The sequence below is a fragment of the Macrotis lagotis genome, chromosome 5 (genome assembly GCF_037893015.1).
Source record: "Macrotis lagotis isolate mMagLag1 chromosome 5, bilby.v1.9.chrom.fasta, whole genome shotgun sequence".
Lineage (NCBI taxonomy): Eukaryota > Metazoa > Chordata > Mammalia > Peramelemorphia > Peramelidae > Macrotis > Macrotis lagotis.
This window is the reverse complement of record NC_133662.1, coordinates 69,434,369-69,459,515: the sequence shown is the minus strand read 5'-3', so window position 1 is coordinate 69,459,515 and position 25,147 is coordinate 69,434,369. Positions and strand designations below refer to the sequence as shown.

The following is a 25,147-nucleotide window of genomic DNA, read 5'->3' as shown; positions in this document are numbered from 1 at the left end:
GATGATGGCATGGTGTTTTCCTCTTCATGTTTGACCTTATATTATGAAACTTCAACAAAAATTTTGATATACCCTCAATTCCCTAACTCTCCAATACTTCAACCTCCTTAAATATTGTGACCTACTTCTACCATCCAGTTGGATCTAGACCCTCAATTCAGCCAGGCAGTTCTTTCATTCCTCCCTAATTGATTCCTTGTCTTATACCTCACTGAAACTATTCTGAACATTTTTTTAAGCTGTGTACCCAACCTTTTACCTGATTAAGAAAATTGAGGCCATTCATCATGAGTGCCCTCTTCTCCCATTCTGTACATCTCAAAACCTCTTTATATGATCCCCCATTTCTCTCCTCCTTTCTACCAGTCTCTGACGATAAAGTAACTTTTCGTCTCCTTTCCATCTCCTGCAGGTATACTTGAACTCACCCCCTTCTGTCTTCTTGAACAAGTTGCAATCTCTCTCTCTCTCTCTCTCTCTCTCTCTCTCTCTCTTTCTTTATCACATCTTCAGCATACTCATATCTACTGGTTTTCTTTTCTGTTGTCTTCAAACAGTTCTTCACTGTTTTTTAAAAAAACAAAACCACTTTTGACTAGACCCTTCCATCCCCTTATGCTTGTCTTACTGTATTTCTCCTTCCCTTTCTCAATCAAATGCCTTGACCTTATAACTTGAACAAAACTCCTCTTTCCTAACTTAGCAATAATATTTTTAATTTTAATTCTTAATTTATAAACCAAACAAGCATTTCCATAACACACTAGAATAACAAAAAGATAATTATGCATGAAATTGCAAATCTGTTATATGTAACTTGCAATACCTTTTAAATATGTAATAAATTTTTCATGTAAATTTCTTTTTTTCTCCCCTTTCCTGCCCTAGAGATGGCTACATCAGACAATTAACATTTATATATATGTATGTATATATGTATATGTTATATACATATATATAAATTATTCCATACTTCTGTTTTTCAATTCTTTCTCTGGACACAGATAGCATCATACTTCAAATATTAATGACTTAGTTACTTGAAAGTTGTTTTTAATAATCTTTTAAATGCTAAATCAGATGGTATTTTCTTTTCTTAGACTTTGTTTTTCCCCACATATCTGCTCCATTTAACACTCTTGACCACCTTCTCCTTTTGGATATTCTCTCTTCTTAGGTTTTCCTGACAGTACTCTCTGAGTTTTCTTCCTTCCCCTCTATTTTCTCTTCTTCAGTGTTCTTTGCTGGATTAACATCTATATCATACTGCTAAATGAGTATTTCCCAAGGTCCTGTCCAAGGCACTTTTCTCCCTCTACACACTCTCTCAGCAACCTCATTAGCATCTAAGCAACCCTCTTCATCTGTGTCCAGTGTCTCACAGATGTACCTATGTAGCCCCAGTCTCTCTTCTAAGCTCCAGGCTACATTCACCAATTTCCTATAGAAAATTTCTTACTAGATGTCTGGGAGATATTTCAAACTCAACATGTCCAGAACTGCACTCCCTCTTCCTCAGTTCCTCCTTTTCCAAACTTCCTTACTTCTGTTCATAACCTTGGCATTATCCTTGTCTCCTCATCCGTCATCACCCCCTATGTATAATCTGTTGCCAAATCGTACATACAAATCTTCCTGCATAACTTCTTTCACATTCAGTCCTTTTTCTCTACTCATATATATAGCTACTTTTTAGTTCAATTTCTCAGTACTTCTCACCCAGTTTATTGCCACAACTTGCTAATTGGTCTTCCTGATTCAAATTTCTCCCCGCTTCCCCATCCTCCACCTAAGCTGCCAAAATAATTTTCTTTAAGCACAAATCTCATCATGTCATTCTCCTAATCATTCAATCTCAGTGGCTCCTTATTGCCTTTGGGATCAAATATTAACCTCTATCTAGATTTTAAAATCCTTCATATCCTGGCCCTAGCCTATTTTTCTAGCCTTATCGGTCATTATTTTTCCTCCTGTACTCTGTGATCTGACCATACTGGACTTTTCTCTCTGTTCCTCACACACAGATACTCAGTCATCTCCCATTTCTGCTTTTGTACTGGTCTGTTTCTTGCCTGGAATGCCCTTCCTCATTATCTTCAGTTCATAAAATCCCTCTTCTCACTGTAGATGCAGCCTAAGTTTCTGTTCAGAGGTTTTCCTGACCAGCTTCCTTCCCCCCACCTCCGCTGCCAGTGCCTTTCTTTCCAAATTATTTTGTATTTAACTATTTTCTATTTATTTGAATTTTTTTCTTTGTTCTTAATTCTGTAAATATTTTTATATACTTGTCATCTACCCCATTACATTGGAAGCTTCTTATGATTGTAAACAGTGATTCATTCTTTACCTTTAACATAGTACATGGCACAGAGTAGCTTCTGATTGCCTGATTGAATGGTTGGTTGATTGATTGATTGATTGATTGATTGAAGTCATTAAGAGAAAAGGGTACCCTAAAGATCCTGAGCAAGCCAGTGAAAATTTCTTACATCCATCAGAAATACTCTTATGGTTCTACAAAGGTCCATGCTCTGTAATCTTCTCAGGCTGATTGAGGAATTAACAAAATTGTTCTGGGTACTCCCTAATCATCCATCACTCCACTTAGATGCAGATTAGTGAGATCTGACAGATTCTACTTCTGCCCATTAGAACCTGTGTAATTTTGGGTAAATACTTTCACCTCTTGGCCTCAGTTTACTTATCTGTAAAATGAGGAAATTGTACTATATGACCTCTACTTAAGCTCTAAAATCCTATGAAAGAAGTCATAGAGACCAGTTTCCCTGAACTACCAATAGATAGTTAATATCAGTGGCAAGTACAAGCTAGATACAGGTTTGGCAACTTTTCCAAAGAAGAGATTAAGTTATACCTAGGGCATTCCAGGTGCCTATTAAAGTTTTTTTGGAATGATTGCTAATTTTAATGTCTCAGCACTTTTAAGTTGATGCCCTGAATTTACCTGGCAAATCTTCATTTATTCCCTCCCTGGTGAGAAAGAGTTAGGGTAAGAGTCAAAGGCTTTTCTTCTTAGTCCATTATTAAAAAAGCAAATCCTTCTTCTAAATTTTTCTCCTTCATTAAGCCCTTATTTCTTTCTTTACTACTTCCCCTCAAATCAGGGCTAGGGGAAACAAGGTAGGCACTTTAAATATATTATTTAATATTTTCATGTATTTTAATGACATATTTCACTGTCCATAGCACACTATTGCCACAATTGAGAGCCCCTCTAAAGTACACAAATGCCTGATTTCAACTCAGATCATCTTTATCCTTTTTATTAAAAAAAAATCTTTATGCTTATCCTTTTACTGCAACTGTGAATAAATATCATTTAATTGAGTGATTCATTAAATAAATATTTATTAGACATCTAAAATGGCTACTTCCTGAATTAGAAACTGGAGAAAATACAAGTAATGACAGTAGCTTACACTTGTATAGGCTTTAAGATTCACAAAACATTTTACCTCCATCTCATTTAATCTTCACAATACCCCTGTGAGCTGCAAGCCATTGTTGTTGAGTTATGTCTGATTCTTCATGGTCCTGTGAACCATACTGTCCATGTGCTTTTCTCAGCAAAGATACTGGAGCCGTTTGCCAGTGACTTGCCCCCATAGTCACACAAGCCAATGAATGAGAGTCTAGATTTGAACTCAGGTCTTTCTAACTCCAGGGCCAGTTCTCTAGTCACTGAACCACCTTGCTGCCTTCTTCATGCCATTAATAAGCTTGTTATACAGATGACAAAACTGAAGTTTGAAGGATTTTAGGCACTAGTTCAGGGTCACACAGAACATATCTGAAGTAGAATTTGAATCCAGATCGTTTTGACAATAACTCGAGCACAAGTTTCTACCTTGTACCAGATACTTTCTTAGACACCATAACTACAAATATAAAAGTAAAAGTAAAATAGTTCCTGCCTTTAAGGAACTTACATTCTATGGGGGGTGGGGGTGGTAGAAGAGCTTTACCTTTTGTGGGCAATGACTCTTGAGCTGAAACCTGAAGGGATAGAGACATTCCAGTAGGTAGAAATGAGTCCAGGAAGATCATTCTAAGAATGGAGGACAGTTTATACACTAGGTAAATACTAGACTACTAAACCTAGAGTCAGGAAGACGTGAGTTCAAATTCTACCTCAGACACTTAGTAGCTGTGTGACCTTGAGCAATTTACTTCACTTCCCTTACCTGTAAAGTGGAGATGATATTAGTAATTACCTCCCAGGGACATTAGAATCAGATGAGATAGTAATTCTGATATACTTAGAAAACAGTACCTACCACAAAGTAAATGCTAGATAAATGTTTATTGTTTATTATTTATTATTATTATTATTATTATTATTATGCTTATTACATAAAGGTAGAGTCAGGCAATGGCATATAGCATAAGGAAAGCAACAAGTAGACCATTTTGATTGTAATAACTTTTTTTCTTTCTGTTTTATTTCATTTTCAGTTCTAAATTGTCTTTCTCCTCCACTCATTGAGAAGGCAAGAAATATAAGCTCCATTTCAGATATGAAGTCATGCAAAATATATTTCTGCATATTATCCTGTCATCTTCAAAGAATCATAGTTTTGTTTCCTGCTGTCTATGATTATTCCTTCTATTTCTTTTTTCTTATTATCATAACTACTATGTCTAGTAATTGAATATCATTTTTGAATCTAGTATACTGAATCACCATTATTGATTAATAATGGTGATAATAGATATTCTTGCTTCACTCCAATATTTTTGGAAAGGTTTCTAGCTTATCCCCATTAAAGATAGTGCTTACTCTTAATTTTATATAGATACTATTTAACATTTTAAGAAAATGAAATATTTATGTTCTAAGATAACAAGTAAACTTTCTAATCACCAAATCCAAAGGCTTTTATTTTTTCATACTGTACTGACTACTGACCACCTTCTTCTTTCCTTCCAGGTTTGTTCATCCAATAACCATTTAAGTAACTAGTGGTTTTTCTAATATGATACCCCCTTCTTAGACTCCTGTTGATTCTCTTTCCTCCTCTTGTTTTTTACTAAGAGTGGGGATTCCTCAAGGCTCTTATTTCTCAGTATCCAAGAACTGTTGGATTCTTAAGACCCAGAGTCTAGGTCTGAGGACTATACAACTAAAACGTAGCATTTCTTATTCCCCAGTGCTCCCTGGAATTTTGAATTTCTCTGCCCTAGGAATCAGTATACATTATAGAACATCTTTCAGGTCAGATTATGATTGGAGCAGTACCTAAGCCATTCTGGAGGAATCTAGAAAGACTCTTTCTAATATGTTATTTGCTGGTCCCTGGGGTCGAAAAGAAAATAAGGAAGGGAAAAATTAGAGAGGAAGATCTTTGTACTAAAGCTGTGGAAACAGAAGTAAACAAAATAAGTGACTTGCCCAGAGTCATATTGCCAGTTAGTGGCTAACTGTTGGATTTGTACTTAGATCTTCCTAACTCAGCATCACTAGCTGCTTCAAGAAAAGACAAGAAGGGGGAAAAGCTAGTCTATTATGTGATTTTTTTCCCCCCAGGAAGCCCATACTGAAAGCCAGAAGGGATAAGAAAATTTAATTTTTTCTTTCTTGTAGCCCTGCTCAAGACTGTTGCTCACAGTCTCCCTTGCAAGGAAAAAGAGATCACCATGACAATGTTTTCAGACTACTAGAGGCATCCCATTGCCATTCCTTAATCTTCTCTAGTTTTATCCGCTCTAAGGAAGAAAGTTTTTGATTTTGTTTAAAATAAGGATGCATGCCAACATTTAATCATTAAGGTATCCAATCTGCTCCCTCTTCTTCCCTAAAAAAGAGAAAAGTTGCCATGTGGTATAACAACTTCATTTGTAGATTTATTTTAAGGTTTGCAAAGTACTTTTCTCATAATGATCCTCTAAGGTATAGCATTTATTTATTTATTAAGCACTTACTATAAGACAGACACTATTCTAAACTCTGAGCCCCTCCATGCACAAAATTTCCCCACAAAAATCATGCAATACAGTTATTTAAGAAGGCTGAATTAGGTGACTTATGGCTCCTTTTGGCTTTAAATCTTAATCTTGTGATTTCAAAAAAATCCCACTTTACCCACTAGTTTGCAGAGGCTCAGAAAAGTTAAATGACTAGCTTGAGTTACCTAAGTGATAAATATTAGAATTAGAACTTGAACCTTTACATTGCCTCAGGATAAAATCAGCCTCCTATGTTTGGCATTTAAAATCTTTAAAATCTAACTCTTGTCTTGCACTCCAAATTTACTCCATGTCATGCACACTACACTCTAGGCAAACTGACCTGTTTGCTGTTCTTTGATCTTGTCCTTCCATTCGTCTTTTCTTTGCTTTTGTACAGTCAGTCTTCCATACCTGGAATTCCCTCCCTTTTAATAGTTGCCTTTTATAATCTCTGGCTCCCTTTGAGATTTAGCTCGTGCCATTTTGTGTAGGAATCCTTTTCTTAGATGCTTAAAATTATCAAGTTTATATGTATTTGATGCCTCCCAGTAGAATGTGCTCCTTGAGACCAAATACTGTTTTTCATTTAATCTTTGTAAACCAAGTTCCTTACATATAGTAGGGTATTGCACCCAGGTTTTCCTGATTCTAAATCTAGTACTTTATAAACTTATTTCTCTGGCTTTTAACATTTTATCAATGAGCCCAGCCATGTTTCACTTCCCTTTGGCTTCAGTTCTCTCCAAACACTCTCATCCTTCACCTCTACTACCATATTGCAATCATAAGAAACCTCCTGCCCCAGGATCACTATTTTAGAAAGAACTCCACCCATACTTCACTTTACTCCTAAAATATTGAATGAAAATAAGAGCAGCTCTTCCTTTTCTTCTCTTTCTCATTACCCCCATCATCCTATCCATTCCAAATAGCTGTTCTAGCCCTTTTTTCCTTTTCTTTTCTTTTCCCGTTTAACTTTTTAAAAATTCTTTTTTCTTAGATGATCATGCCATAGTTTTGTATTGGTCTGTTACCTGTTCTTGTTACTATAAGACTTTTTAATAGTGGAACATCAGGCAATGAATTACCTCTGTTTACATCCCAGTCTCTCCAGAGAACTCTTCTACTTCTATCTTGTGAAAAAGACAAAAACAAAATTCTTGAAACCTTCTCATTCTCCTTTGACTAAGTAGAATATTAGCCCTTGTGATCCTCTCCCATTATCCCAGCTCTTTGAAATTTGATCTTCAGAGATAAGGTGTTATGAGATTATGTCTGGCTTTATTTTTCCACTTTAAATTATAATAATAATAATAATAATAAGCATTTATATGGTGTTTTAAGGATTCCAAAGTGCTTTGTATCTGTTCAGTTTGTTTCCCTCGGCAGTTTTGTAGATATTTTTTATGACTTATCATGATTAAAAAATTCATCACCCAGGGTTCACCTCTCTAGGTCTTAGCTGTGGGATAATCTAGTGATGAGCCCTCTAGTTCAGACCCATACTTGGGGCTTTTCCAGCTTGGTAGGACCTTAGAGCTTTCACTGGCTAGCATGGTTTTCAAGAACGTAGGGTCATGTTCATCTAATAATGAGGCATCTCCAAGGAGGACTTCAGTGGAGGGAGAAGTAAGATTCTTTTGTCAGTGCCATCAAATCAAACTATATAGCTTTGGTTATAAGGAGATTTTGGCAGATTGGCATAGGGAGAGGGTCTGCTAACTTTCTTGGTTAGCAACTCTAGATACAGAGTTGTAACTTGAAGGGAGAGTAAAGCTATTCATTACATTGTTCCCCAAAACCTACAGATTCCAGATATCAACTGTGTTATTTTATATCCCTTATATAAGAGGGTAGCTGTTTTATTTTACTTTGTTTTACTTTTCACAGCACAATGTGTTTTTTCTACCTGCAAAGGATCACTCTTCTTGAAAAGTAAATAAACTATTAGGCCCCACAGGGACTGATGTTAAACTGAGGTCCTCACCATAGCCAAGGGCTTTCTAGAGAGGTTGCACTAGATGCTTGTTTGTTGATAGGTTAATGTGTTGTAACTGAGGTAGCTACTTCTTTTAACCTTCATCTTAGATATCATAAAAGAAATGCAGTAAACTCTGTTATCTCTCACATTTTTCATTGTGGAAAGGAATAGGAGAGAGCATGTTTTAGTGGAAAGAACACTGAACTTGAAGGCAGGAGAAACCCAACTTCACAGCCTAATTCTTAAACCGTGGTAATTTGCAAATCAATGAATTTGAACTAAACCTCAGTTTCCTCATTTGTAAAGTTGAGATATCTGTTAAGCCTATTTCTGAAGGTTATTGTGAGGAAAGATTTCATAAATCCTTAAAGGACTAGATAAATGTGTTGTTTTTGTACAACATGAGCAATATAAGAATTTGTTTTGCTTGACTATGAATATTTGTTGCAATGATTTCATTTTTCTTTTTTTCATTGGGGGTGATGATTTGAGAAAAAATAAGTGTTTTGTAATTGAGAAAATAAAATAAAATTATTTTGCATAGAATGATCATAAAACTAGAGCCTTTCTTAAGTCCTATCTCATCTATTTTTATGAATGAGAAAATTGAGACTCAATTAGGTGAGGTACCTTATCTAAGGTCACAAGTGAACTCAACCTTTGGTAGAATTGAGATTTAAACCCTGGTCCTCAGCCTCTTAATTCAGTACCATAAATATTTTCCATTTTACCATGCCATCCTGGGTTAGAACACAGAAGAATATATTTAGTGCTCAAATTATTTTGGCCATAACTCATAGTCTTAAAGATGATGATACAGTGCCTCTGGGCCATCATTACGAAAATAGTTACCATTGCACTTTGGATGTATAGAAATACTTCTTAATAAAGCAGTATAGTCGGTAGCTACTTAGTTTTATAGTTGCAACTGTCTGTAAGGAATTAACTAATTAACATTCATTTTAAAATGCTTCTTTAAGAAATGTTGCTGTCGTCTATTTTTTTTCTGCCAGTAACTTGTGTTCAGTTCATAGTAAACACTGTCATGCTAACCTATCACTAATCCATCAACCAGAAGGAAATTGCAAATGTTACCAGCATCAGTGTTATGGGGAAAAAAATCACCTGCTGCTTCTTTAAATGCATGTCAGTTACTAGATACCAAGTTTTAAAATTGGGTGGATTGAAGGATAGGAATAGAGGCTCAGTCACTATGCAGCAGCACAGTGGTACATGGTGACGGTGACGGTGAACTGTCCAATCAGTCAACAGTCAATCTGGATATATTGAATGCTTATTATATGTCACTGGCACTGTGCTGGGCACTGGAGGTACAAAGACAAAAATGAACAGTTCCTGCCCTCAAGGAGCTTACAAGAAACAACATGTGCCCATAGAAATATATTCTATAAATAAGTTCAAGGTAGTTTAGGGAAGGAGAGTGCATAGCAGTGGGGGGGGGGGGGGCAGATTTCAGGAAAGATTTCTTATAGAATATTATGGTAAATGGCCTAAGGATGACACTAATGAACTATGTTAGCTGTTGGGACCACACAGACAAAAATGAAACAGCCCTGTTCTTAAGAAGCTTTTGTTTTATTGTAGGCAACAGTATTTATATAAATATGGAACTAGGCCTGGACCTATAATTTCATTAGTAAAGGGAACCTCTGAATGCAAAGACTTTTACAAGTGCAGCTCAGCACTTTTTTAAAAATGGCTTTAAAAAAGATAGCTTAAAGTCTTAGAGAGTTAGCTCAAGCACTGAAAGGGTAACTTCTCCAGCATCACATGATCAGGAAGAGACAGGATTTGAACCTAGAACTTCTTAGCTCTGGGGCCATTTTCCTATTTGCCCTGCCACAGCTGCCTCTCATACAGAAATATGTATAAAATAAATATTAGGTTTTATTGGAGGTAGAGGAATCAGCAGATGGGAAAATCAGAGAAGATTGCCTGTAGAATATGACAAACTGGAAGGAAATGAGGGATTCAGAGAGGCAGAGGTGAAGGGACTTGGGGGAGTAGGGATGTAAAAGTATTTTAGGCATGTTCCAGTCTATGCAGAGCTATAGAAATAATGAAGTATCATGGGTGTGGAACATTAATAAGACCAGTTTGATTGGACTCTTGAGTGTAGAAGGGAATGTACTATCAGACTGGAGGTGGAAACATTAGACAACAGTTTGTATTTCCTCCTATTTTCTCTCTGGGTGACCTAATCAGTTCCCATGGGTTTAGCTCTCATCTTTATGTAGATAACTCAGATCTCTATATCAAGCTCTAGACTATTCTCCTTCACCAATTTCCTATTAGACATTTCAAACAGGAGGCATCTCAAATTCGATACATCCCAAACTGAAATCATTATTTTAAGAGGAAGTCTGAGATATGAGGGTAAGGAGAGAACATATTCTGGGCATGTGGGATTCATGATAAATGTCAGTCAGGCAACCCAAGGGGACTCTTCTTACCTTGTATATAACTTCAATTGGAAATAATCTTGGAATAATGATACTGGCCTACAGAGACCCCTTCACTGAGGACACTTGTCTTCTACAGGTGTCCCCCAACATAGGACCCTGTGTATCCAAGCAGCCTACCACCTACCCCCTCTGTAATAACATTTGGGGGTCATTCCTATGAGGTTATCCCTGATGGCAGGGCCAATGCAGATGTAGCATGATGCAGTTGGCCCTAAACCAAGAAATCCCTATTGAAGCTCTGTCTAAATACTATGCTTGGGGGTCTGCCCAGGAGCTCTTCAGTTAGTCCCTCCTCCTCTTTGACAATTGATACTACAGTTGCTTCTACAGCTTTGAAGTTGACTTTCTTCCATAACTAAATCTATTCTTCACACAAAACCATGATCTGAGCTCATTCTTTGGTCCTGAGACCCCTGGATACTAACTTTCTTCCTAAAACAATTTGACCAGCCTAAGACCCTGGCTTCCTGATCCGGATCCTCCCCCTCAAATGACCCATATCAACCGGGCCTGGTTTCTGGGGAACCTACAAACCTATCTAGTTGTTGACTTCACAGACCCTGCTCTAAAATTATGACTTCCTTTCTTCATAGTCTTGAGTAATTCCAATTTTCTTCTACTTCCTATTCTCTATACAGAACAAGCTTCCTTCTCTTCCTCTCAACTCTTAGCTATAGCAAAAGACAGATGTTATTCATTCATTCATTCTTTGAATGAGCCAAGTACCTGGCTCCTAGTAGGCATTTAATAATTTTTTTTATTTATTGCTCCAATAAATAACCTTTCCCTCAACCAGCCTAGATAGATTACTTCCCAGTCATCAGAAATATTCCTCTTGCATCCCACCCCAACCTGTTCTAACTGAAATTCTAGCACTGAGGGGTTTCTTATTTGAGTTAAGTGAGACTTTGATGATCCCCTGGTAACTTGCAATTACCCTGGGAGGTGAAGTCCATTAATCCACTATTAACTGCAGTGATTGGCTGGCAGTCATGTGGAGCAAGTCTCTTCTATAGCAATTAGCAAGGAATAACAGAATAAAGACGGATGGGGGTGGTGATAAAAAGCCCAAGTCCTCCTGTTTGGTGAACAATGTGCAGGTATTGGGAACCAAGACAAAGTAAGGACCCTATTTCCCATCTCCTCCTTCTCTGGCTCCCTAAGCTCTTCCTATTTATACTTCTTTTTTTTTTAGTTTTTTTTGCAAGGCGATGGGGTTAAGTGGCTTGCCCAAGGCCACACAGCTAGGTAATTATTTAAGTGTCTGAGGCTGGATTTGAACCCAGGTACTCCTGACTCCAGGGCCGGTGCTTTATCCACTGCGCCACCTAGCTGCCCCATACTATTTTTTAAAGACAATAGAATATACTTTCTTGGAGGATGAAAAAAAAATCTTCAGAGGCACAGTCCTCCTTCCAGGCTCTCAGTTTCATAGCCATGGTATCATTTTTGTCTCCTCGTTTTGCCTCATCTCTCTCATTTAACTGTTCTATCAAACCCCTGCTATCTATTCACACAGCTGCCTTAGATTAAGTCTTGATCATTTCTCACCTACTTTATTTTTTGAATAGTTTTTCTAATTACATGTAAAATAATTTTAAAATCAGTTTTAAAAACTTTGTAATTTCAAATTCTTTCCCTCTCTCCCTTCCATTCTTCTTCCCTGAAAGTGCAAGTCATTTGATACAGTTTTGACATGTTCTATCACACAAAATATATTTCCATATTAGTCATGTTGTCTCTCTTTATTACAAGTTTCCTAACTAGCCTCTTTGTCTCAAGACTCTTCCAGTTCCATCCATTTTCCACATAGCTTCCAAAATGATTTGACCAGGTCTCTCCCCTTCTCAGTTAATTCCAATGGCTTCCTGGAATTCCCAGTTGATTATAGAATCAACTATTAATTCCTTTAAATTTTTAAAACCCTTCACAATCCAGCAGCAGCCTATTGACTATTATTCTCTTAATACTCTGCATTCTGGCCACAGTGACTTTGTTACACACACACACACACACACACACACACACACACACACACACACACACACCAGTCCTTTGCAGTGGCTATCCCAGATGCTTAGTATGATCCCTGTTCACCTTCACCTCAGAATTCCTCTCTTCCTTCAAGATGCAGCTCAGGCCTCACCTTCTTCCATAAGAAGCCTTTCCTGATCACTTCAACTGCTAGTGTCCATCTTCTCAAACTATCTTGTATTTAGTTTATATTTTTTTGCATTTATTCTCTTTATATCACTTCTATTCATACTTAAGATGTCCTTTTTATCTCCCCCAATGTAGTGTAAGCTCTTAGGGAGTGGGGATAGTTTCATTACATTTGTATTCCCTAATACCTAGCACATATAGTAAGCCCTTTAAAAATGGTAGTTGATTTGATTTCATCCTGGCCATTGGAGTTTATTAAGAGATGATGACTTTCTGCTCCAAATTCAGCTTAGAGTTGTGTATCTGACTTTGCTAACAGAGCTCACTCCCTGCTCTTTTTAGAGCCATGATCTGTGAAAGTATACAGGGGCATCATGAACGGTGTCCCATTCAGCTGAGCTAACCAGTTATAGCACATGATCTCTGAAAAAGAAATTCTTGTACTATTAGAGTTTGTGATTTACAAGAGATATACATAAAGCTATGAGAAATAAAGATATGGGTTGCTATATAAACATGAAGTGAATGACTACTGATACATTCTTATTATGTATACAGGTATTGATAAAAGTGCATAGTAAAATTTTATTTTTTGAATCATGAAGACTTTGGGAAATATTGGGCAGGAGAAAGATATGGGATATCACTACTAGCCAGAAAAGACTTCATGGAAGAAGTTTTTTGAAGGAGGAAGGGAGACTGGTTGAGCTGAGGGAAAAGGAGGGTATTCCTAGAGTTTCCTAGCATAAGAGAAATTGTTCTGATTTGTTAGTGAAGTCAACAGAACTTGAAAACAGGCTTGAATGGGGTTAAGTGGACAGATATAGTACATGTTTATTTCAAAGCAAAGGATTAGGATCATGGATCTGGTACAAAGATAAATAGAAAGTCTTTAGTGTCATCATCAATTCGTCTCCATTAAACATCTCTAGGATTTCAAGCTATTGTACTTAGTGCTGGTCTGCTTACTGTGTATATTCTTGTGTAATAGGGATTTTGAGGATTGATTGACATTCTTGAATTGTAGTTCAACTCTAAGGAATGATAGCCCCTCTGAAATAGAGATCCCAGACAAACCTTGATACTCTAGCAAACCTTGATAGAGCTCTGTTCTGTATACTACAGGTCTGAGCTCCTTTATACTCAGAGGCTGAAGCCCTAGAGCAGTACTATTGTTTCAGAGTTCTAGGGAAAATCTAGGATTGGTTTACTGGTGTTGCCATTTTTTAGTCGTTTTTAGTCATATCTGTTTCTGACCCCATTGAGGGTTTTCTTGGCAAAGGTACTGGAGTGGTTTGCCATGTCCTTTTCCACCTCATTTTCAAATAGCCAATCAAGTTAAATGACCTGCCCAGAGTCACGTAGCTAGTAAGTGTCTGAGGTCAGAGTTCTATTCATGGAGAGGAGATTTCCTGACTCCAGACACAGCACTGTATCTCCTGTCCCATACAACTGTCCTGTTTCTGTATTATTATGTAGAAGCCCCCATCAATAAACTTCTTAATAAAAGTCAGACAGTAAACCTAATTAACTTTTAAATGAGACATTTATTGAGATAATAGAGTAAGAAAGTTAGTACAAACATTCCCATCCCAAAAGCATGGACACATTCTTCACGAGAAAAGTGTGTTTATGCTTAAAACTGCAATATTAGTGATGCACATATATGGCAAGGGAGTAACTTACAAATGCTGTCTTTTTTATGGACTCAGTCTTTCTTGAACTCACAATTAGCATTCTTTGGTGCAAGGAGCCTTGCCCTTAAAGCTGCTTCCCCTCTCCACTGTGTCTCTCTTCAGAGATTTATATGTTGCTGCCTACTGGTCCAGTCTTTGATCCTAACTGATGTATTCTTTGCCAATGGTGTGGCCTCTTTAATGTCATTGTCAGTAGTTGGAATAGTGGGGAGAGTGAAAATCTCTCCTCTCAAAAATGATTTCCTTTAGGCATTTGACTTTAACTCAGCTGCTTGAACTTCTTATAGCTCCCATAGGCTCAAAACTGTTGGAATTTCTCCAGTCATTCGAAGCAGCTAGGTGGTGCAATGGATAGAGAACTAACCTTGAGGTTAGGGGAAAGGGAATTGGAATCCTGCCTCAGACACTGGAGACCTACTAGTTGTGGGACTTTGGGTAAGTCCCTTAACCCTGACTGCCTCACATCTAGGGCCATCTCCAGTCGTCCTAGTTCACATATAACCACTGGATCCAGATGACTCTGGAGGAGAAAATGAGACTGGTGACTTAGCCCAGCATTCAAATTCAGTTCCGTGTGTTTGGTTGTGGCATCACCTCCCAGATGTCATGGTCTTCTTTGATAATAAAAGACAAAAAAAAATATCCAATTATTCAAGGCCCTCAGAGCCATGATTAACTTGTTTGGTTAGAAAATTAGCAGTTCCCTTCTTGATCCAATCAAAAAGATCACACATGATAAATATTGTGATTACACATTTAAAACTTCATCCTGTTTGATTGAATTGATTTATTCGATCTTTGATTCAATTGAAGCAATAACATAAATTGATGAAAGGAGTAAAGGAAGATCACAAATTCCTCCCTCATGCTTATATCTTCCCCTTTAACCTTTCCTGTCACTCTTTCCTGCTGATTTAAAATCATATTATTCTAGCAAAGGTTTTTCTAAGTAGAATATAGTTAGTCCTTGCCATGGGTGGAGCAGCTAAAGTCACAAATGATTATTGTAATTGATTGGAGGTAAAAACAAGGGAGAATATAATCAGCAGTCCCGTGTCTATGTCTCTCAGTTTTCCTCTATTGTCACTCTGAATCTTTTTTTCATTTACCTATGTGCTCACACACATACACACATACATAGACAAACATGCTTTGGTGAGGTGTGGGCAGTGGACTTCTGACTGCAGAGGTAGGTAAGATGAGCAAGCTGTGGCCATCATAACTTCCTAAGCCTTCTTTCTCTGGACTATAGTTAAATGTTTCAACTTGGAAAAAGGGGAAATCCTTTCTGTCACTTACTAGACATATCCCTCTTCTGTCTCCTTCAGTTTCTCCCTTGAAACATTGATAAATTGATGAAGAAAAAGAAGAAATATTAGAAAGTCTAGATTCTTTATTATCTTTATTGTATAAATGGGAGTATGAGGATCTTAAAATGAACAATACTGCTTAGGCTTGATATGTTCTATTTGCTCTATTCAGTCATGTCCAACTCTTTATAATTCCATTTATGGTTTTCCTAACAAAGATACTGGAGTGATTTGCCATTTCCTTCCCCAGCTCCATTTCCAGAGGAGGAAATTGAGGCAAGTAAGGTGTAGTGACTTGTCCAGCATATTTATTAGTTTTAAGCATCTGATCCCAGATTTGAACTCAGGAAGATGGATCTTCCTGATGATCCCTCTATTACATCACCCTTCTATTAAATCTTTCTATTACATCACCCTTGAGTTGGAGCTAGAATTCAGTTACTCTCATAATTCCTTTGTCCATGACCAGACCTGTGATTTTATTGGTATAGGGAGCTCCTGAGTAGGAAAATTCCTCAACAGTGAAGTTTGGTAGCTATTGTCTAATTTATAATAAAATTGCCTGGGAAACAGAGCTTAAGTGGCTTTTTCAGCTAATATGTGTAAAAAAGTAGGACATGAATACAAATCTTTGTAGATAGTATGTGTCAGAGGCAGGACCTGAACACATCTCTTAACATTTTTTTTGCTTGTTTTGTTTTTGTTACTTTTTAACACTTTTGATATCCCTTCTCTATCTATCTGCTCTTAGGAATCAGGATAAGTATAAAAAGGAAAACTGGAAGAATTGGATATATGAGAACATATATGTGCTTACTAAATTTTTTTTTCCAGAATGTGTATTGAGTTAATCTTACTCAGAAAATTCTAGTAGTTTGTATATACTGAAATCTTATGTTTCCTTACTTAAAGAAAAGTAACTTACAATAAAATAATTTTTATTTCAGTCTCCCGAGGGTGCTGAGGGCAAAGATGCAGCTAAAGTAACTAAACAAGAGGTAAGTTTATCTTTCACACACCATGTTCAATTATTTGAATTGGCAATTTCAAAGATGTCCCTTACTAGATGAAGTAGATTAATGATAGCATATTGGTTGATGGTACATCAAGTAGAGATAAATGGGCACAGGTATGCTGGTAAATGTTTAACAGCCAACTCTTCAACAGATACATATAACACATTTTTAAGTGTAATCCACATTATTAATATTTTCTCCATCACTTTCTTATGTCTAAATAATAAGCAAAATAATAATTCAAGTCCTGGTTTTTGTAATGTTTGCCAATTTCCAAGTTGTAAATGCTCACACTGAAAATGTAAAAAATAGCTTTCAGAAGCCAGTATTAGCTGGCCCCAGCATGCTCCCTATAAGAAAAGTCCTATTTTCGAGACTTGCTTTACTTTTGTGATCTCTAGACAGTAAAGTTTAGTGGGGACTTCAATATGACAATAATAACGAGTGTTAGCATTTATATAGTTACTGCAATGTAATAGGTACTGTGTTAAGCATTTTGCAGATATCTCATTTGATCCTCACAACATCCCTCAGTGGTAGGTGCTGTTGTTATTCTCATTTTATTGTTGAGGAAAATGAGGCAAAAAAAGGTGTTAAGTAAGATCCTCTGCATAACAAAACTAGTAAGAGTCAGAGGTCAGATTTAAACTCAAGTCACCTGAACTTCAGGCCCAGCAATCCACATCCACTGTGTCTCTAGCGCAGATCTATATGATGAGCTTTCTACTTTTATTTGGTATGCCTGCTTACCACTCCACTCCCTATTATGTTGAAAGAGGGTATTAGGATTTCCTTCTGTGCAAGAAGAAAACATAATAGAAAAATTCTTCAGGGAGGAAAAACCAACTTTTCTGCTGCAAGAAAATGGGAAAGAAGTGAAATTACTCTTTTAAGGCTTTTTATATTTGCCCAAGGGCATGCACATCTGAATTGAAAAACCATATAAAGTCATAAAGTAATGGAAATACTCAGTTTATAAATGGGAAAGATTCAGTGTTTAGGCCTGCTGGATAGGAAACATTCCCAAAAAGCTTGCCATCAAGATAAATGTCTCTGAATTAGAGGGAAAATATAGAGTCAAATCTAAATCAGTTTTGAATCAAATAATGCTTGAACTTAAACTTCATGGGGGGGAGGTCACATTTTTTAATTTCCTGGAAAATCAATAGATAAGACTGAAGCAGTGAATCAGATTATAATCATGGAAAAAAATTTATCTGTTGCTAGTTACCATAGCGTTATATCAAATGTGGAAAAAAAACAAAGTTCCTGCCCTTGAATGTAGCACCTAATAAGACTGAGACAAAAAGCACCAGATAGCTAAAGACAAGCCCATCCTAAATAGACTTCATAGGCTTACATAAAAACTTGTACTCATAAACACATATTTTTGAATATTCATATTTGAGTTAAAGGAAAAGAAATGAGTTAATGATGGTGAGCTTTTTATGAGTTAGTCTCAATATAAATATAACTGCCTGAACAGTTAAACTCCTACAACTTGTTCCAAGAAATTGTAGTTTCTCTATATCACTGATAATTAGAGAAATGAAAATTTAAATAACTCCAAGGTTCCATCTCATACCCATCAGATTAGCTAAGATGACAAAAAGGAAAATGATAAATGCTGGAGGGACTATGGGCAAACAGGTACATTGATGAACTATGTGGTGGAGTTGTGTCTAACCATTGTAGAAAGGAATTCGAAACTAGGCCTAAAAAGCTATTAAACTGTGCCCCTGTACCTGCCACTATTTTTTAAAAAAGGACCCATATATACACCAAAATATTTATAGCTTCAGATTGGAAATTCAGGGAAGGATATGTAACCATCAATTCGTGAATGGCCAAGCAAGTAAATATGATAGTATTTATTGTGCTATTTGGACATGGCCAATGTAGGGAATTTGTTTGGTTTGATTATACATTTTTGTAACTGAGCTTTTGAGTTTTTGTTTGCTTGGTTTTTGCTTTCTCAGTGGGAGGGTAAGGAAGGTAGGATGAAGAGAACATGAATCTTCATTTGAAAGTAAAATTTAATTTTAAAAATAGAAATGATGGAGAAGATGGTTTCAGGAAAACCTGGAAAGACTAGTATAAACTATGCTGAAATGACCAGAACCAAGAGAACTATATGATAACAACAGTATTGTAAAGAAAATCAGCTTTGAAAGACTTGGAAACTCTGATTACCACCTTCTTAAAGAGAGATGATAGGAATCAGAGTATAGGTTGAGACAATTTTTTTTAGATAGCCAATGGAGAAATTTGTTTTAACTCTACAGTTTTGTAATAGTGTGTTGGTTTTTCTTGCTTTCTTAAGGTGTAGAGGGAGAGGAAGTTTCGTTTTTTGATTTGAAAAGTAAATTTTTTTACAAGTTTAAAGAAATTAAAGTATTAAAGATTCAGAAAAGGAAAGGAATTCAAAGCTCATCTAATTCAACTTCCTTGTTCTTCTAAATGAGAGAACTGACTCCGAGAGAGTCTGAGTGACTTAGATCACATTTGATTGTTCATCAAGGACCTCTGTGACCAGCCCCCTATGAATCTCTAATAGTAATAGAATTGTGTAGTTATTTTATTCACCTATTCAGTTGTTCACAAAACATTTAATAAAAAATACCAGGCTAGCCACTTGTCCTTAGGCTGTTCTAATTGTGCTCCATCAAAAATGAGGTTACTATAATAATAATCATCATCAATAATTATAAACTACAGAATATTAACAAAACACAGAGCCCATCAGTTAATAGCCAATAGCCAAACAAACTGTTATGGAAAAAACTAACTCCCTTATCAAAGAGAAGGAAAAGAATCAACCTATCCATAACATATGATGATGAAAGGCAGCTAGGTAGTGCAGTAGATAAAGTGCTGAGCCAAAAGTCAGGAAGATTTATCTTTGTTGGTTCCAATCTGGCCTCAAACACTTACTAGCTATGTGACCCTGGGCAAGTTGCTTAACCCTGTTTGCCTCAATTCCTCATCTGTACAATGATCTGGAGAAGGAAATGGCAAACTATTCCAATATCCAAGAAAACCCAAATGCAGTTGCAAGGAGTCAGACATGAAGTACTGAACAATAAAACCTATATGACAAAACGTTAGAAACTTGCCGATATTTACAAATCAAGTAGATAACACTTCTCTGAATGGGGTAATAAAATCTGACAGCATGTACTAACTTCTTAGATTTATCACATTGAATTGAAAATCATTTGCCTCCAGATGGAGCTCATGAAATTGCTAAGATCCAAAAGTGGAATGTAAAGACTTTCCATATTTGATATCTATATGAATTTTACCAATTATTTATTAGTAAAGGAAGTGTTAAACAAATGATCTTACAGATTTTTTGTACAGAAATGAAAGGGTTTAATGAGGGAAATTTAGGGATCAAGTCAAGAAATTATGGAACATTACTCTGTTATCCCCTAAGGATCTTGGATTTAGCAGATCATTGTATATTATCCAAGGAAAGAGTGAAACTGTATAACATCACTGTAGACTGATGAGTAGAATAATACTTAAGAAGTAAACTTTCCTGGACCAACAGATGGCAATTCCATATTCCAATATAGACTTCAAAATATCCTTGAGAACTCAACTAATAAACCACTGGAGCCAGAACATTCATTTTTAAAAATTATATGTAGTTTTCATTTTTAAAATAAAACTTCATTGCTATTTTTTTATATTACCTTCATTTTTCATTGTATTCCTTTCTCCCTACTCCTAAAGACTTTATAATAAAAAAATTTTTTAAAGAGAAAAAAAGGAAGTTCAGCAAAACTAACCAATCAGGGCGGCTAGGTGGCGTAGTGAATAAAGCACCAGCCTTGGAGTCAGGAGTACCTGGGTTCAAATCCAGTCTCAGACACTTAATAATTACCTAGCTGTGTGGCCTTGGGCAAGCCACTTAACCCCATTTGCCTTGCAACATCCTAAAAAAAAAAAAATAACCAATCAATGCAACTAGTCTGACATAGGACTTGTTCCACATCCATAAGGCTACTTACCTACAAATATATCTAGGAGGTAGTTTCTCATGTGTCTTTGGGACAAAGCATAGTCATAATTACTTCACATTCATCATTCAGTTTTGATTACTGTTTTCTTTCCATTGACATTGTAGTTAAATAGATTGCACATTTATTAAGAACTTACTGGGCACTGTGAGAAACTCTGGGAATACAAATAGAGGCAAGAAATGACATCCCTACAGTCAACTGAGGGAAGATGACATATAAAAGGAAGCTGAAAAAAATAGGGAAAGCTTTTGGAAATAGTGGTCAGGGTAGGTGTTAATCAGGAATTCAGTCTTAGGGTAGAGGATAGCAGGACAGCTAGTGTGAAAAAGAAACATCATCATCCTTTATGTGTTTTATTAACCTGGTTTGTTCACTTTGTATCAATTCATATATCTTTATATCCTTCATGTTGTTCATTTCTCATAGCATAGTAATATATTCTGTGACATTCACAAACTATAGTCTGTTTAGTCATTCCCTGGTCAGTGGGAACCTACTTTGTGTCATACTCTTTATTACTATAAAAAAAATGACCTATTAATATTTGGTATATCTAAGTAATTTCTTTTTTTTAATCCTTGGCTTCCTTGTGGTAGGAATTCTGAGTGAAAGAGTATAGATATTTCAGTTACTTTCTTAGAAAAATTCCCAATTGCTTTCCAGCTTAAAGTAGAGCATTACTATCATAAAGACCTAACTGTTGCCCACAATCATCCAGATAAAATATTGACCCATAAATGTTTAAGAATGTTTTAAATAGATTTCACCATACCCAATGTTATTAATCTCTGAACAATACAAAAGGAAGGGAATAGAGACTAGGGCTATGATTCTTTGATATGGAAAACTTCTACAAGAGAAATTTCCTCTATGAATGCATGTCTTCTGCAAGCTATATTCTTAGAGAATTGTAAAGAGCCCTGAAATGCTAATTGATTTCCCCAGAGGTACACAGACAATACATGTGAGAACTGAGACTTGAATACAGGTCTTTATGACTCTGAAACTAGTTTCTATTTACTAATACATTCTACCTCTCATGAAAAAAGAAAAAATTTCTAAATACAGAGATATAACAAAAGAAATAAGAATGATATGAGAGTAGGCTAAAGTAATGCACTCAATATCCTCAACATTCTATCTTATCAGATGCTTTTAGTGCGCTCAAAGAGTTTGTTTTCAAAGACTTTTATTTAATTGCAAAAAGAAATTATTTTTTCCAATTGTGCATGGACTGCATATAAAAGATAAAATAGCAGCATAGTTATTTGTCCCCGTGAATTACTCCATTTTGGGGAGAAATGAGGAATGAAATTATAATATAACAAAAATAATTGCACACATGATTTCATTTGAGTCTTACAGCAACCATATGGGGTATGTACTATTATTTCCGTTTTACAGATAAGAAAACTGAGGTTTAGAGAGGTTAAGGGACTTTCCAGGGTCACAGGAGTAAGTGAAACTGGATTCAAAGCCAGTTCTTCTGATTCCAAGTTCAACACTCTATTCATAGCTCTGTAACATTCCTGATAAGTAGTCATCCTGCTTTTGCTGGAAGACCCATAGTTAGGGAGAACACACTTCCTCTAAAGGCATTCCACTTTTGGGTAGCTCTCATCATTAGGAAGTTTTTCCTGACATCAAGCCTATTTCATTTCAGCATCCTCTCATTGCTCCTAGTTCTGCCCTATGAAGTCTTTCAAATCAATTTTGCCTATGTTAAAAAGAAAAGGTCAAATTCACTTAAAAGACTATAAATATTGTGTTGCTGATCATGGTTCTGGAAGAAGCATTAAAGTTTTTAAACTCATCCCCAAATTAAGTAAAAGAATAGTTAATGCTGTGATTTCCCTGAAAAAAGCTCAAAAATTTAAGCCACCAGGCAGATCTCCAAAAGCAGCAGCAGATGACAGTGTGAGCATTCCAAAGGGGGCAACTGAGATCAAGACTGTGTCTGCCTGTTATGAGCAAGACTGATTTGAAAAGTAGAAAAGTCACTCAGAAAGCCATTTTTCATCTACACAATGCTAAACAACTGGTTTCACTGTTTTTTTAATTCTATTCATCTGTAGTGTATTTTAGTTCCTTGAATTGGTCAGTTGTTACGGCATTGAATATAGTCATTGCCTGTACATAGGGAGATCTTCCACCATGAATTCCTTGGGATTTGAATAGTGGCATTGCTAGGATAAGTATATTCCCAATGACCTTCATAATAAATATTCATAAACAGATGATTTTGATTTGGTTCCAAATACAGGTTCATGAATTGGGGTCCCATTTATTCCAACTGTCATGAATTCTCTTCACCCACTATAATTAGCCAATCTCTCAGCTAACTAACACTTATTAAATGCTTACTTTATGCCATTGTGCTAAGCACTAGGAATACCAAGAAAGGCCACCCCCCCCAAAAGAAGTCCCTGCTCTGAAGGAGCTCACAGTCCAAAGAGTCCAGGATGTCAAGACTATCTATTTTCTGCTGACTTTGTGATAGATTCATCACAGTCAACTCTTCTTAGTGTTCTTTTTATCCATAGATGATTGGCACCTCAGCAGGGCAGCTTGGCACACAGATTTCTCCAGGGAGTACTCACAGGACAAGAAAAATACACTAATGTATAAGGAGAGGCACATAGGAATATCCAAATCCCAAAACTATATTACTCTATTGTCATGAGGTACCTTGTCTCCCCTCTCTCTTAATTACCATCAAGTTTTACTTACACACACACACACACACACACACACACACACACACACACACACACACGCACACAGAATAATGAAGACTTAGTTTTATTTTAAATTTTTAAGTATATTTTTCTTTTTTTATTGAACAAAAATGTATTATCTCCCTTTCCTTCCTATCTCTTTCTTTTACAAATAAGGAAACTGAGTTTCCCAGTTTTAAAAACAACTACTAAAAAAGAAAAAAAAATGAAGCCTTGTAACAAATAAGTATAATTAGGCAAAATAGATTTAGCTGTTGCCCATGTGAAAAAAAAATCTGGCTCATTCTACACCAGGTTCATTACCTCTTTTTCAGGAAATAGCATGCTTCATCATCAGCCTTCTGAAATTGTGGTTGGTCATTGCATTGAACAGAATTCTTAAAATCCTTGATTGTTGGTTTTGAAACTCTAGCAATGGAAACCTTGTTTCTCCCTGCATTTTTGTACTAGTGAAAAGCAACTTCAACATGGGAAAAGAAGATGGTACCCCCACCCCTTGGGCCTTGGCCAGTCTCAGCTTCCACCTCCAAAAACTCAACTACAGTGGTTCAAATTTTACTTGGAAGCAAATAGAAAATCAACCCATACCGAGAACCAGAAATTAAGAGATCGTCTTGTTTACTGGACGAATTCTCTATAATCCATAGAAATCAAACCTAGTAGCAACAAATACTATAAAATGGAAATTCACTGAAATTTTAAAATGTTGACATTCATTGAACATTTGGTATATTTTAATTGACACCTATAACAGCCAAACTACAATACTATGAAAGACAATGGAAACCCTTGGATGTTTATCACAATATATCTTCCCTTTGTGGCTAACACACTGAAAATATGAGTTCATATATTAAGCACTATCTGTGGGAACTTTGAAGGTACCTCCTATAGATTTCAACTTAACATAATCAATTAATCAACGGTTATTTAGAATGGTTTCTATATTTATAGGACCCTGCTAGCACTGAAGTTTGAGTACAGACCCTGGAACCAGGAAGATTTGAGTTCATATCCAGCCTTAGATGCTAACTATATGACCTTGGGCAAATCATTTAACCCCTATTGCTTCCCCCCAAAAATTATAGGTAATAGTGATATTTTTTTTTCTGCAAGGCAATGGGGTTAAGTGGCTTTCCCAAGGCCACACAGCTAGGTAAGTGTTTGAGGCCAGATTTGAATTCAGATCCTCCTGACTTCAGGGCCACTGAACCACCTAGCTGCCCCAGTAATAATGATTTCGTTAAGAACTGTCTGGAAGAGGGGTGGCTAGGTGGCGCAGTGGATAAAGCACCAGCCCTGGAGTCAGGAGTACCTGGGTTCAAATCTGGACTCAGACACTTAATAATTACCTAGCTGTGTGGCCTTGGGCAAGCCACTTAACCCCGTTTGCCTTGCAAAAACCTAAAAAAATTTAAAAAAAAAGAACTGTCTGGAAGGACCAAAATTTAAGAATACCTCAAAAATTCAATTAAATTTTTGTATCTGTTGATGTACTTGATCCTTCTAGTATTTTAACCTATTCTCAAGACTTTCCTGATCTAAGAAAATGTTGATGACAAACAAAAATTTTAATTGATGACTTAGGTATTTTGAACTCCTCATGCCCCCCCCAACCCCACCTTTTCAGAATATTAGAAATATCTGATTAACATTAGGGAGAAACTCTCCCTAAGTTAATTTACCTTTTCAGTTTCATTCCAGTCAAACTACCAAAAAATTAATTCATGGAACTAGAAAAGATATACCAATTCA

The 25,147-nt window shown here is 36.3% G+C and overlaps 1 protein-coding gene across 4 annotated transcripts in view; it reads left to right on the top strand.

Moving 5' to 3' along the window:
* HMGN3 (high mobility group nucleosomal binding domain 3) overlaps positions 1-25,147 on the top strand; it is a 66,634-nt gene that overhangs the window by 20,820 nt on the left and 20,667 nt on the right. For all 4 annotated transcript variants that reach the window (XM_074237372.1, XM_074237373.1, XM_074237370.1 and 1 more), the window contains exon 2: positions 16,555-16,605. In XM_074237372.1, the coding sequence (XP_074093473.1) occupies positions 16,555-16,605 (51 nt within the window). The remainder of the gene's footprint in view (positions 1-16,554; positions 16,606-25,147) is intronic.